This window comes from Esox lucius, chromosome 3, assembly GCF_011004845.1.
Source record: "Esox lucius isolate fEsoLuc1 chromosome 3, fEsoLuc1.pri, whole genome shotgun sequence".
Classification (NCBI taxonomy): domain Eukaryota; kingdom Metazoa; phylum Chordata; class Actinopteri; order Esociformes; family Esocidae; genus Esox; species Esox lucius.
Genome location: NC_047571.1, coordinates 15,641,619 through 15,656,040, shown reverse-complemented (window position 1 = coordinate 15,656,040; position 14,422 = coordinate 15,641,619). Strand labels below are relative to the sequence as shown.

At 41.8% G+C, this 14,422-nt stretch overlaps 1 protein-coding gene across 1 annotated transcript; it reads left to right on the top strand.

Moving 5' to 3' along the window:
* Positions 1-1,831: 1,831 nt before the first annotated feature.
* Positions 1,832-14,358, top strand: si:ch73-40a17.3 (meprin A subunit beta). Its single transcript, XM_010884136.4, has 14 exons — positions 1,832-1,994; positions 2,248-2,266; positions 2,417-2,467; positions 2,568-2,611; positions 2,850-2,928; positions 5,979-6,096; positions 6,202-6,380; positions 6,829-7,047; positions 9,673-9,825; positions 10,078-10,299; positions 11,515-11,982; positions 12,225-12,407; positions 12,671-12,827; positions 13,792-14,358. Exons 1-14 carry the CDS (start codon positions 1,926-1,928, stop codon positions 14,012-14,014), a joined length of 2,184 nt encoding a protein of 727 aa, XP_010882438.2. The 5' UTR covers positions 1,832-1,925; the 3' UTR covers positions 14,015-14,358.
* The last annotated feature ends 64 nt before the right edge of the window (positions 14,359-14,422 follow it).

Sequence of the window (14,422 nt, the reverse complement as noted above, 5' to 3'; positions counted from 1 at the left end):
TTGGGGCTGAGACAGGGGGATCCAGTGACACTGTGGCCCTATCCGGGGGAGGCCCTGGAGAGGTCCCAACAGGCTGGAAATCAATCCACCCACACTGCCAAGCATCAACCAAAGGGACCCCAACCAACCACAACCACCGTGAATGAGGGCCAAGAATTGCCAGCAGAGAGACACAAGTGTGCAACAGAGAGACAACAACAAGCCAGTGACTCCACCCCCGAATGGCATTGGAGGGAGGGCATCCCAGTGGCAATAAGTGCCCACCAGGCAAGGCAGCAAGGGTGGACAGTATCAAGCCTTTCTGGTCACCTTCACACCCCTGGGCCAGACTACATTTAATCGTAGACCATGCTGTAGAAATGAGTCTTTAGTATTTGTTTTTTTGTCATGGCTAGTTTAACATGATTTCTAGGACCAAAATCAAAAAAGCAAAACATCAACAGGGTTACTGCTCTGTGTCAGGGCCTGGAAAACTTTAATAAAGGGTGTCACATACTGGCATGGCAGCCCGCTGTGCCAGTGAATCCAACACCCTATCTCCCTCACATCACTGACACCTTGTCTCGTTGACTTTTGCCTGAAACTGTTTTCCCTCATCACGGACCCTATTTTAGATCAAGCCTCCCCAGTGTTTCCTGTCTGACTTTATTTTGGTTTTATATGTTGTTGTTCATGGTCTCCATATGTTACGTTGTTTTGTTTGTTTCTCTCTTGTACTTTAGATGTTTTAGTTTCTTTATTAAATGTCTTTCGTTCTCCCTGCGCTTGTGTCCTGCCTCTCCATCCGACAACGTGACAGAAAGGCCGACCACACCAAGGACACAGCGGGTGAATGGAGGACCTGGGATAGAGGGTACTTGACTGGTGCATAGTTCCCCCCCTAAATTGTGTTTTGGGGGAGCTATGACAGTGGGTGCAGTGACCGGGATGGCTGGTCGTGAGGGGTGCCCGCTGTTTAGGACGCTGACCTGGGAGCGAGAGGAGAAGGGCGCTCAGCCCCAGCATCTGCTAGAGGAGTACAGTGACTGGGTTGTCTGGTCGTGAGGAGGGGGCCGCAAGTTCCTGCACTGTTGCCACTTTTGTTTGTTCCTCTCTTGTACTTCAGTTTTGGTTTTCTTCATGTTTTAGTTTCTTTTTTCAAATGTCCTCTGTTCTCCCTGCGTCCTGCTTCTGCATCCGACAACGTGACAAAGGGGGGAAGTGGTGGCAGCAAAGTATACCGAAATCCTGGAAGAAATAGAACAGCGTAGCTAAATCGACAAAGGTCACTAATACTGTCAATAAAGTGGTCATGCAGATAAAAAATATATACAGCTCCGGAAAACATTAAGAGACCGATTTATTCTTTCATTTCCAAAAAAGTTGAAAAGGAAGGTTTTGAGTGAGGAACAGAAGGGTTCAATTTGCAGTGGTCTCTTTATTTTAACCCTTCTGTTCCTCATTCAAAACCTTCCTTTTCGACTTTTTTGAGCTGTATATTTTCATGTTTTGTCACAGTCAGGGCCAGTATAAGGATTGTTAATTGCAATCATTGAGGGTAGTAGGTCGTCAAAAGGTGTTTGTAGAACCATAGGTAGGTTTATACAAAACTGTTGAATCAACAGCCTGGTTCATACCTGGTGCTAATGTGTTTCTTTGTCCTGATCCACATTCTGAGTGGGCCCAGATTTTTGACAGGTCTAGAATAGTAAAACTGTGATCAGATGTTAAACAAACAAGTTTATGATAAAATCAGGACAGGATCAGGAGAAATTATTGACAAAATACCCATGTTAGAATCAGGTACAATCAAGGCTTCTGTTAATTATTGATATTGCAATTTCATGTACTTTAATCTGTACTTAACAGCTTTTACAACACTCTGAGAGGCAAAGGCTACGCGTACCCAGTAACCACACAATGGGACAGTCACTATAGAAGTAAACATGGGGGGAACTAAATACTTATTCAGTCTCCATATTTCATGGATCTTATTTCAAAATGTCTTATCTCTGGTAAGGTCATTTATGTGTAATGTGTTATGTATATATATACTGGTGAAAATGTTATTCCTGTCTAAGTATTGTTTTATTACTGGGTTTGAAAACTTGCTGTGTAATTGCAATATTTTTTATTAACACTGCTGTGTCATTGCAATATGTATGAATTATTATCATCTTTATCTTATTTGCATATTCATTTCTATATTGTTCACATACTGAGATTTTTTTCCCCATTGTCGTTCACCTTCGATACTTTTCCCTTCAGCCTACATCAAGAGTTTTGGGCAAGTGGAGTTTTTTTTAATCCGAATTACCCTCATTTGCTGAGACATGTAAACATACTATAAATCAATTGGTGTGATGGTGCTGCAATTGACCTTCTAATAATGTCATCCATTCCAAACGTACTAGCTGTTTATCCTTTTATTCTACAGAATACGACGTGGAAGGTGGAAGGAAGCATGACATCTTTGAGATTAATGAAGGTGTGGCAGTCAACATTTTCTAAATGGCCGTATTCATCTAGTGTCTTAGATCAGCAGGGGTTTTTTCTAACTGTGCTGTGTGTGTTCTTGGTCTATACAGAGGCTGGGTTAAACCTGGTGGAGGGTGATATTGTGCTTGATCATGTGAGTTACAGTATTCATTGTCTCTGCTGCTTTACACTTTTAACAAAGATGTGTTAGCCAGGTATTGCAAAGAAATAGAACAGGGAAGTTCCCTTGTTTTCAGACTGTATAGCTTCATGCACTCTCATGTTAACACTACAGTATGTCTATAAGAACAACTCACAGCCCAGGCTTAACAGTCCAAATAATATATTTTTGTTTTTGTTTTTTTGTATCATTTCATCAAATGCTGATTCAGAAACAAGGCCGCAATTCTATAATAGGGGATCAATACCGCTGGCCTAAGACCATCCCCTACTATTTTGAGGACGACTTGGGTAAGCCCATGTAGATTACATTTGATGTCAATACTGCTAATAAACTATTTGTATAAGTGTCTGTTGAGATATATCCAGTATCAGTCAAATTGGATTTTGAAAAGAGACATAACAATGAATATACATATAACCCTGTTTCTAAAACGTTGGGACACTGTGTAAAATGTAAATAGAAACAGAATCCAATTATGTGCAAATCATTTAAACCCTATATTCAATAGAAACTATTCCAAAGGAAAAATATCCAATGTTGAAACTGAGACTTTTTATTGTTTCTCAATCTCTGTATGCAAGGCACAAGGCCGAAAAACAATATTGGATGGCCGTGATCTTCGGGCTGTCAGACGGCACTGCATTAAAACCAGACACAATTCTGTAGTGGAAATCACTGGTGGGCTCAGGAACACTTCCAAAAACCATTGTCTTTTAACACAGTACATCACTGCATCCACCAATGCTAGATAAAACTCTACCATGCAAAGAAGAAACCACATACAGCTCTGGAAAAAATTCAGAGACCACTGCAAAATAATCAGTTTCTCTGGTTTTACTATTCATAGGTAGGCTATGTGAGTAAAATGAACATATTTGTTTTATTCTATATACTGACAACATTACTCCCAAATACAAATATTGTCATTTAGAGTATTTATTTGTAGAAAACAACAACTGGTCAAAATAACCAAACAAGGAATGCATTATTTTCAGACCTCAAATAATGCAAAGAAAACAAATTCATATTCATTTTTCAACAACAAAATACTAATGTTTTAACTTAGGAAGAGTTCAGAAATGTATATTTGGTGGAATAACCCAGATATTTTAATCACAGCTTTCATGCATCTTGGCATGCTTTCCACCAGTCTGTTACATTGCTGTTGGGTGACTTTATACCACTCCTGACACAAAAATTTAAGTAGCTTGGATTTGTTTGATGGCTTGTGCCCACCCATCTTCCTCTTGATCAAATTCCAGAGATTTTCAATGGGGTTCAGGTCTGGAGATTGGACTGGCCATGACAGGGTCTTGATCTGGTAGTCCTCCATTTACACCTTGATTGACCTGGCTGTGTGGCATGGAGCATTGTCCTGCTGGAAAAACCAATTCTCAGAGGTGGGGAACATTGTCAGAGCAGAAAGAAGCAGATGTTCTTCCAGGATAACCTTGTACTTGGCTTGATTCATGCATCCTTCACAAATCTGCCTGATTCCAGTCTTGCAGAAGCATCCCCAGATCATCACCGATCCTCTACCAAATTTCACTGTGGGTGTGAGACACTGTGGCTTGTAGGCCTCTCCAGGTCTCCGTCTAACCATTAGATGACCAGGTGTTGGGCAAATCTGAAAATTCTACTTGTCAGAGAAGATGACCTTACTCTATTCCTCTACGGTCCAATCCTTATGGTTTTTGCAAATTTCAGCCTGGCTCTTCTTTACTTCTCATTGATGTTCAAAACCCTGTTTTGGACCGTCCTTGCCGTGCACTTCACCTCAGCTGCTGTTTGCCATTCTTTTTGTAGGTCACTTGATGTCATCCTACGGTTTTTGAGTGACATTTCAATGAGTTGACGGTTATCTCGGTCAGTGGACAGTCATTTTCGCCCTCTGCCAGTCTGTAGCTTTGTTGTCCCCAATGTCTGTTGCTTGACCTTGTTCTTTAGAACCGCCGTTTTTGAAATTTTCTGGATGGAAGCAACCTGACACTCACGTTATCCCACTGCCAGTAAAGCCAGAATTTAACCCTTCTTTTCCTCACTTTTTTTTAATTCAAATTACTTTTAGGTACTACTTGCCCTATTTTTTGCCATCCAGTTGGTCCTATTGCAAGAGGATAGTGATGACCACAGCAGTATTTTTATACTTTTCCTTTTGGTTCAGGTAATCACCTAATCAGTACCTCATTAAGTAAAATGGGGTGTGCCTGTGTTGGAATTTAACAGACACTGCAATGGAATGCCTGCCATAAATGTAGAGATGCTTATTTAAGAAAAATTAAGGCTGCCGGCCTTCTCTGGGCCCGAGGTCATTTAAGATGGACTGAGGAGAAGTGAAAAACTGTCCTGTGGTCTGACGAATCCAAATTATAAATTATTTTTGGGAATCATAGACCTGCAGTCCAGACCTGTCATCCATTCAAAACATTTGGCGCATTATGAATCCAAAATTAGTCCAGACCTGTCATCCATTCAAAACATTTGGCGCATTATGAATCCAAAATTACAACAAAGGAGACCCCGAACTGTTGAGCAGCTGAAATCCTATACCAAGCTAGAATGGGAATACATTTCACTTTCAAAACTACAGTAATTGGTCTCCTCAGTTCCCAAATGCTTCAAACTGTCCCAAAACGTTGCCAAAACACAACAAAGAGGTGATGAAACACAGTGGTAAATATGCCCCTGTCCCAACCTTTTGAAACATGTTGCTAGCATCAAATATAAAATGGGCATGTATTTTTCCAAAAACAATAACATTTCTCAGTTTCAACATTTGATATGTTGTCTGTACTACAATTAAACATAATTACTCTCAGAATTATTGTACTTTCTGTAACTGTTCTATGGTCTATTTAGCTCTTGGACACATAACGAGGGTAACTGTCTTTCATTCAACAATTCATGTAAATATACTGTATGTTTAGATTAAAAGACCAGTATAACAATATTTGAAGACAGACACACAATACAGATAATTATTACAGCTTTAGATTTTCAACATTTTAATATGAATCACACACTCACTCACACACACACACACACTCTCACACACACACACTCACACACACACACCTGGAGTGTGTCTATGTGTGAGTGCCTGTCTCATAGATAGGTAAAAATAGTATTCCACGTGTCCAACTTAATATAATTTCAAACACTCACAATGCAGATAAGCACTTTGGCCAATTATTTAAAAGAATATTGTGATTTGTGCATCATGAGAAACCTCTCAGTTGAAATTGCATTCCCATTATGGACATGAATAGGTTCATTTAGTGTAGCATTTGATGGAATGTGATTTTATGTTCAAAAAACATATTCTCTATCCCTGCAGAAATCAACGCCAAAGGTGTCATCCTGAAGGCTTTTGAACAGTACCGCCTCAAGACCTGTATCGACTTCAAGCCTTGGAATGGAGAGCGGAATTACATTTCAGTTTTCAAAGGGAACGGGTAGACTGTAAATTTGTTATGAACAGCAGTTCTTTTTTCAAATGTTAATGTTCACTGGAGTTGTTTAACTAATTAAATCTGATTGGTTTTCTGGTTCTCCTACAGCTGTTTCTCCTCTGTGGGTAACCGGCATGTGGGGAAACAACCCTTGTCCATCGGGACCAACTGTGACCGCATTGCGACCATTGAACATGAGTTCCTCCATGCGCTGGGCTTCTGGCATGAACAGTCACGGTCGGATCGTGATGACTATGTCACCATCATGTGGGACAGGATCTCTGAGGGTAGAGCCTTACTTACTGAACCTATCTTAATGGAGATCATTAACTTAATATTAACTCTCAACTGAGGCGTGACAAGATTTGGAGATACAGCCTTGTGTGACTAGGATTGTAGTAAGGGTGAGTCAGGGTTGAAGCAGGATAAGGACATTAAGCTAGGGTTAGGGTTTTGGTTAGGGTCACAGTCATGGACAACAGCTCTTGTTGCATGGATGGAATGCCTAACCTTCTCAGAAAAACAGGAGCACCATGCATTTAGAGAAAAAGAAGCGATATGTTCGTGTTCGGCATGGTTTATCAGAAATGTCTTTGAAGGCAAAGAAGCCATGACATGATTTAGAAGATTCAAGTCAGCATTGTGTCAATCCATGTGAATCCCTAATCCTCAATTCTAAGAGATTTACCCTCCAAATATCCAACCTGGCTAAACTCTCCCTCCCTCCCTCTCCAGGCAAGGAAAACAACTTCAACATGTACAATGACACCACATCCAGTTCCCTGGGTGTTCCCTATGACTACGGTTCTGTGATGCACTACAGTAAGACTGCATTCAGGAATGGAACCGAGCCCACCATCGTCACCAAGATCTCTGCCTTCGCCAATGTCATTGGGCAGCGCATGGAGTTCAGTGACAATGACCTGCTCAAGCTCGGGCGCCTCTACAGCTGCAGTAAGATAGATCCGCTGTAGTGAGACACAGACCGATAAGGTCTACACATTAGCATCAGTCACCTCAAACAGTTGTCAAACTGACAGAACTAGCCAGTAGTAACACATAATAATAATAATAATAATTTGCTTATAATTGTCCTATTTCACAAATAAATGGTCAAATGCATGTGTGAATTACAAATTTAATTTTTGCAGATTTTTTCCAAATAGCTCGAGACACCCTGAGGGAGTCACAGCCATAATTTATACTGCCCTGTGCCCTAGAGCAATTTGGGTGAAAATGCTATTTTTACCCTGTAATCTGACCCCATTTTTGGATACTAGCCCTACTAACCCTTTTAACTGGTGCAATACCTGTTGCCAAAAAAAAACTTGCACTGGTAGAAAGTCTAAACCCCCTTGACATTTTAATCACATTTCATTGTCAGTTCCTTAATGTTTAAATTAGCTTTGGAATTTTACATGGGTTATATTTTTTTGACTTTTTTTGACAAATGGGGACATACAGTGGATATAAAAAGTATACACACCCCTGTTAAAATGCCAGGTTTTTGTGATGTAAAAGAATGAGACAAAGATAAATCATGTCAGAACTTTTCCCACTTTCAATGTGACCTATAATGTGAATTCAATTGAAAAACAAACTTCAAGGGGGAAAAATAAAAAATGTAAACCTTACAATAACCTGGTTGCATAAGTGTGCACACCCTCTTATAACTGGGGATGTGGCTGTCTTCAGAATTAACCAATTAAATTAAAATGCATGTTAAAAAGAAGTCATTACACACCTGCCATCATTTAAAGTGACTCTGATTAATCACAAATAAAGTTCAGCTGTTCTAGTAGGATTGTCCAGAAATTTTCTTAGTTGCATCGTAGAGGAAAAGCCATGGTCCACAGAGAACTTCCAAAGCATCAGAGGGATCTCATTGTTAAAAGATATCAGTCAGGGAAAGGTACAAAATAATTTCCAAAGCATTTGATATACCATGGAACACCTTGAAGACAGTCATCATCAAGTGGAGAAAATAAGGCACAACAGAGACATTACCAAGAACTGGACGTCCCTCCAAAATTGATGAAAAGACGAGAAGAAAACTGGTCAGGGAGGCTTCCAAGAGGCCTACAGCAACATTAAAGGAACTGCAGGAATTTCTGGCAATACTGGCTGTGTGGTACATGTGACAACAATCTATGTATTCTTCATATGAATGGGCTATGGGGTAGGGTGGCAAGACAGAAGCCTTTTCTTAAAAGAAAAACATCCAAGCCCGGCTGAAGTTTGCAAAAACAAACATCAAGTCCCCCAAAAGCATGTGGGAAAATGTGTTATGATCTGATGAAACCAAAGTTGACGTTTTTGGCCATAATTCCAAAAGGTATGTTTGGCGCAAAAACAACACTGCACATCACCCAAAGAACACCATACCCACAGTGAAGCACGGTGGTGGCAGCATCATGCTTTGGGGCTGTTTTTCTTCAGCTGGAACCAGGGCCTTAGTCAGGGTGTAGGGAATTATGAACTGTTCCAAATACCAGGCAATTGTGGCACAAAACCTTCAGGCGTCTGTTAGAAAGATGAAGAGGAAGTTCACATTTCAGCACGACAACAACCCAAAGCACACATCCAAATCCACAAGAAGAAGATTAACATTTTGGAATGGCCCAGCCAGAGCCAAGACCTGAATCTAATTGAACATCTGTGGGGTCATCTGAAAAGGGCTGTGCACAGGAGATGTCCCCACAATCTGACAGATTTGGAGCGCTTTTGCAAGGAAGAGTGTGCAAATATTGTCACGTCAAGACTAATAGACTCCTACCCAAAAAGACTGAGTGCTGTAATAAAATCAAAAGATGCTTCAACAAAGTATTAGTTTAAGGGGGTGCACACTTATGTAACCAGGTTATTGTGAGTTTTTAATTTTTCCCCCTCAAAGATTTCAGTTTGTTTTTCAATTGAATTTTTCACATTATAGGTCACATCACAAGAACCTGGCATTTTAACAAGGGTGTGTAGACTTTTTATATCCACTGTACATCAAAAAATAAGTGTTGTGGTGTAGTAAACTACATGTAGTTCAACTAGAACTACAAACTACTTTTTGTCAAAAAGACAAAATAGGGTTGAAGTAAGCAATTATTTCCTTTATTTTTACACCAGATCTGATTGTCATTACATAGATTTATTTTGTGTTTTAACAGTATGTTTACACATTTGTCGATCTGACAAATTACATTTCAGGTTTGCATACAGAAATGTTTCATACATTATTTTGAATGCTGTGAACGTCTTTCAGTGTTGAGTATTCAAGACCTTGGTGAACTTTCTTTTTGAACTAGCTTTCAAACAGCACATGTAAGTGGGTGTAGGTCGAGTTTACAGCAGGCCAAAGTACATGTGATTTCTATATCGTAGATTATTCATTTAACCGTTATTCAACCCAGTAAATCAATTAAGGACAAATTCAAATTTTTTATGGTTTCCTGGCCAAAGACATTCAGTTGCATGGGGAGGGTAATATACAGACAACTACATAAATAAGAACCAATAAACAAATATAATGAGTGTATGACTGATAATGAGTGTTTGACTGATGATGTGTGAATGTGACCTGTGATCTAGCACGCTCCTCCACTTTCCTGGACAGCTGTGACTTTGAGAGGGAAAACATCTGTGGTATGATCCAGGGGCCGGAAGACCAGGCCGACTGGACCAGGGTGACCCAGGCTGCCGGGGGACCCGACACAGACTACTCCAACATGGGCAAATGCAAAGGTGAGCCCCACCTCAGCCACACCACCTGACCCAAACAACAACACCAATCTTCCATCCTTACTGTCTGACAGGGTCGATCCATATTTTATATTCAGCTTTATTCTCATCATACAGTTGAAAGGGATTTACTGCGATTAAAACTGCGGTTCTGAAAATTGTTACGTTACCTGGACCGGAAAACACCCTGAGCTCGAGTAATAGGCCGGTTCGACTTGACATTGGAGAGGAAATGCTGACGTCCATTGTCCACAGGCGCGGGCTACTTCATGCACTTCAGTACTGCCACAGGCAAACCAGGGGACACGGCCCGACTGGAGAGCAGACTGCTCTACCCCAAGACCAACAGAGGATACCAGTGTCTGCAGTTCTTCTTCTACAACAGTGGAGGCGCCAATGATCGGCTGGTGATCCAGGTCCGAGAGTATGATGAAGAGCATCCAAATGGGACTCTGCGTGTTATTCAGGATGTACATGGTAACATCTAACATCAACAAACTGACATTCAAATAAATAATCTGTTATTCATTTAAGCAATATGATGATCATATTCTTTTTCTAAACGTGTATGATATGTATAACCCCCTTTCCAAAAAGTTGGGTTGCTGTATAAAATGTAAATAAAAACAGAATGCAATGATGTGCAAATTTAATTTAAACCCTATATTCAACTGAAAATAGTACAAAGGCAACATAACAAATGTTGAAACTAAGATTTTTTTTTGCTTCTACAAAAACATATGCTCACTTTGAATTTGATGCCAGCAACACGTTTCAAAACAAGTTGTGACAGAGGCAACAAAAGACTGGAAAAGTTGTGCAATGCTAAAAATCAAAAACTGGTGGAATATCAAACAACTAATTAGATCAATTCGCAACAGGTTAGTAATACGACTGGGCATTCAATTATCATTCCATTGAGGATGGATCTGTCAGAAGTGAGGATGGGAAGGGGTTCACCCTCTGTGAAAGACTGCATGGGCAAATAGTGCAACAATTTAAGAATAATGTACCTCAAAGTAAAATTGCAAAGAGTTTGAGGATCTCGTCATCTACGTTACATAATATCATTAAAAGAATCAGAGAATCCAGAGAAATCTCTGTATGCCAGGGACAAGGCCGAAAACCAATATTGGATGGCCAATATTCAGGCCCTCAGGCGGTTAAAGAGTCTGGGTGCTAAACTGGGTGCAGTCCAGACCTGTCACCCACTGAAAACATTTGGTGCATTATGAAATGGAAAATATGACAAAGGAGACCCTGAACTGTTGAGTAGCTGAAATGCTATATCAAGCCAGAATGGGAATACATGTCACTTTCAAAACTACAGTAATTGGTCTTCTCAGGTCCCAAATGCTTACAGAGTATTGTTAAAAGAAGAGGTGATGCAACACAGTGGTAAACATGCCTCTGTCCCATTATTTTTTTAAATGTGTTGCTGGGATCAAATTCAAAATGGGCATTTATTTTTCCAAAAATAATTTTTTTTCTCAATATTAACATTGGATATGTTTTCTTTGTACTATTTTCATTTAAATATAGGGATAATTTATTTGCACATCATTGCATTCTGTTTTTATCTGCATTTTACAACAGCATCTCAACTTGTATAACAAAAATAACATGTCACTTCACATCAATATATCTCCAAAAGACGCGTTCAATAACTTAATGGTTTCCCTTTTCTCGCAGCCCCAACAGAAAACGTCTGGGAGCTGTACCACGTGAGCCTGAACGTGGCAAAGAAGTTCCGGGTGGTGTTTGAGGGCATCAAGGGCGACGTGCCCTCCGAAGGTGGCTTCTCTCTGGACGACATCAATCTCTCCGAGACCACCTGCCCTGATCACGTGTGGCGTGTGAAAAACTTCAGCGACCTCATGGACAACACTCCTAATGACACAGCCATCTACAGCCCCCCGTTCAAGTCCAGAGAGGGCTACACCTTTCAGATGGGGCTGTACCCCAGTGGAAAAGAGGGTTACCCGCAGGAGCTTTCTGCCTTCGCCCACCTGGTGACTATCAACGGTGACACAGAGGGGCGGGCGTGGCCGTGCCCATGGAAACAGATCACCATGACGCTGTTGGACCAGAACCCGGACATCATGAGGCGCATGAACAATCAGCGCAGCGTCACAACCGACCCTACCAAGAAAGTCAATGGTCAGTCCAGGGCCTGTATGAACTAAGCATCTCAGAGTCGGAGTGTTGATGCTGGACCTTGTTCAGTATGAACTGGTCTTAGATTTGCAGTTGTTGAAAAGCGTCTTAAATATGGACCAAGACGCATAGATTTGACATGAATGAAAGTGCTGTTCTTTCTACCATGATTCTCGGGGTGATTTTGCAGTGATATGAAGCATCCTTCTTGTAACTCCAAAGATTTGTGTGTTTGGCACCTTTAGAGACTTCAGAGGTGTTCTTCTGGGACGACCCCCGTAAGGTGGGCGTTGAGGTTTCCCAGGCGGATGGGACCAAATATTTCCGCGGGCCAGGTGCCGGGACGCCCACGTACCTCAGCCATGGTAGGGCCAAGAGCAGGGACTTCATCAAGGGCGGAGATGCCATCTTCCTGCTCACCATGGAAGGTAGGTGCCAGGTGTCATGTCTGTTCGTTCCGTCTCCAGTGGCCAGTCATGTTTGACAAGATTGCATGTAAAGAACAGGGCTAAGCCTTCTGAAAAGAAACATGTTATACACACTCTGAAATTATTACATTTAAGTCCTTTACACTATGCCAACCTGAGTGACATAAAATACTAAGTGCATGGTCCCCCCACCCCCTTTGGAATTCAACACAACCCTGGCATTGTCAGCACCACACACTAATGACTGGACCTTTTCTCCATAGATGTGGCCCATCTAACAGTGACCCAGCCCATACCCCCTTCGACTGTGCCACCCGTTCCCACAGCTACCACCACCATGCTGCCACCTGACACCTGCAGTAACATCATATGTGAGAATGCTGGAGTCTGTTTGGTGGACGATGGAACAGCTGTGTGCAGGTAGAGGACACTTTATTGTTAAGGATTGTGGCTTGAATACAAAAAAAGTCTAAGATTCAAGCAGTCATTCTGAATTGCATTAATCTCAGGTCCTTTCCTCTGTTCTTTTGTTCTTTTCTCCCTCTGTATTGAACCGCTTATCTCGTTTTAGCTGTGCAAATATGGTTATTCCCTTTATAGCCCAGCGGGGAAAACTGTATCAAAAGGCATAATGAATGCCAGTAATGCCAAGGGGACCATGTCACAACCCTCTGATGTCCAGGAAAAGCCACCCAACTTCTCTCACCAACACTCTATCAATCTATCTAGCTATACAGCGGAGAAGATTCTTGACCGTCTCTCCCTCCAGATAGGCAGGGGGTAGTTGACTCTCTCATCCTCTCCCTCCAGATGGACAGTGGGTAGTTGACTCTCTCATCCTCTCTCTCCAGATGGGCAGTGGGTAGTTGACTCTCTCATCCTCTCTCTCCAGATGGGCAGTGGGTAGTTGACTCTCTCATCCTCTCCCTCCAGATGGGCAGTGGGTAGTTGACTCTCTCATCCTCTCTCTCCAGATGGGCAGTGGGTAGTTGACTCTCTCATCCTCTCTCTCCAGATGGGCAGTGGGTAGTTGACTCTCTCATCCTCTCTCTCCAGATGGGCAGTGGGTAGTTGACTCTCTCATCCTCTCTCTCCAGATGGGCAGTGGGTAGTTGACTCTCTCATCCTCTCTCTCCAGATGGGCAGTGGGTAGTTGACTCTCTCATCCTCTCTCTCCAGATGGGCAGTGGGTAGTTGACTCTCTCATCCTCTCTCTCCAGATGGGCAGTGGGTAGTTGACTCTCTCATCCTCTCTCTCCAGATGGGCAGTGGGTAGTTGACTCTCTCATCCTCTCTCTCCAGATGGGCAGTGGGTAGTTGACTCTCTCATCCTCTCTCTCCAGATGGGCAGTGGGTAGTTGACTCTCTCATCCTCTCTCTCCAGATGTGCCGTTGGAGAGGACTGGTGGTACTATGGAGAGTACTGTCAGCATCGGGGCTCCGCCCAGGACACAATGACCACAGCGCTGATAGCCTCTTTCTCGGTGCTGGGAGCCATGTTGGTGGTAACCGCGGTCAGTGTGGTGTGTGTTAAGAGGAAGTATAAGAAGATTGCCGCTGGAGGAGACCTGGGCGTCACTATGTCAAACATCAGGACAGAGATGTAGCGCTGCGTCGCATTCAGAACATGAAGGACAGATGGTTAGACAGATACATAACGCTACAAGGTGGACCTGCACTGCTGCTACATTAGTGTAACTGTCGTGTCATTTTCATCATAGCAGTCTGTTAATTTAAAATGCAGATAATAATATTATTCAGTTGCTGTCATGGAATGTTTTAGCGATTGTTTTAACCCTAATAACAGTCTGTGTGGTAAGAAATGCACATGGTGCTAATATTGAACAATATCGCCCTCTCCTGGTCATAAAGTTCACATACACTTGTGTGTATATAGACAAACCAGCCACATCAGTGCAAGAATAAAGAGATGATGTCCTACAATGAGTAACATGTTGTAAAAAGTGCATTTATAAATTTTAAATTATAGTAATTTTGAATGTCAGCTGAACTGG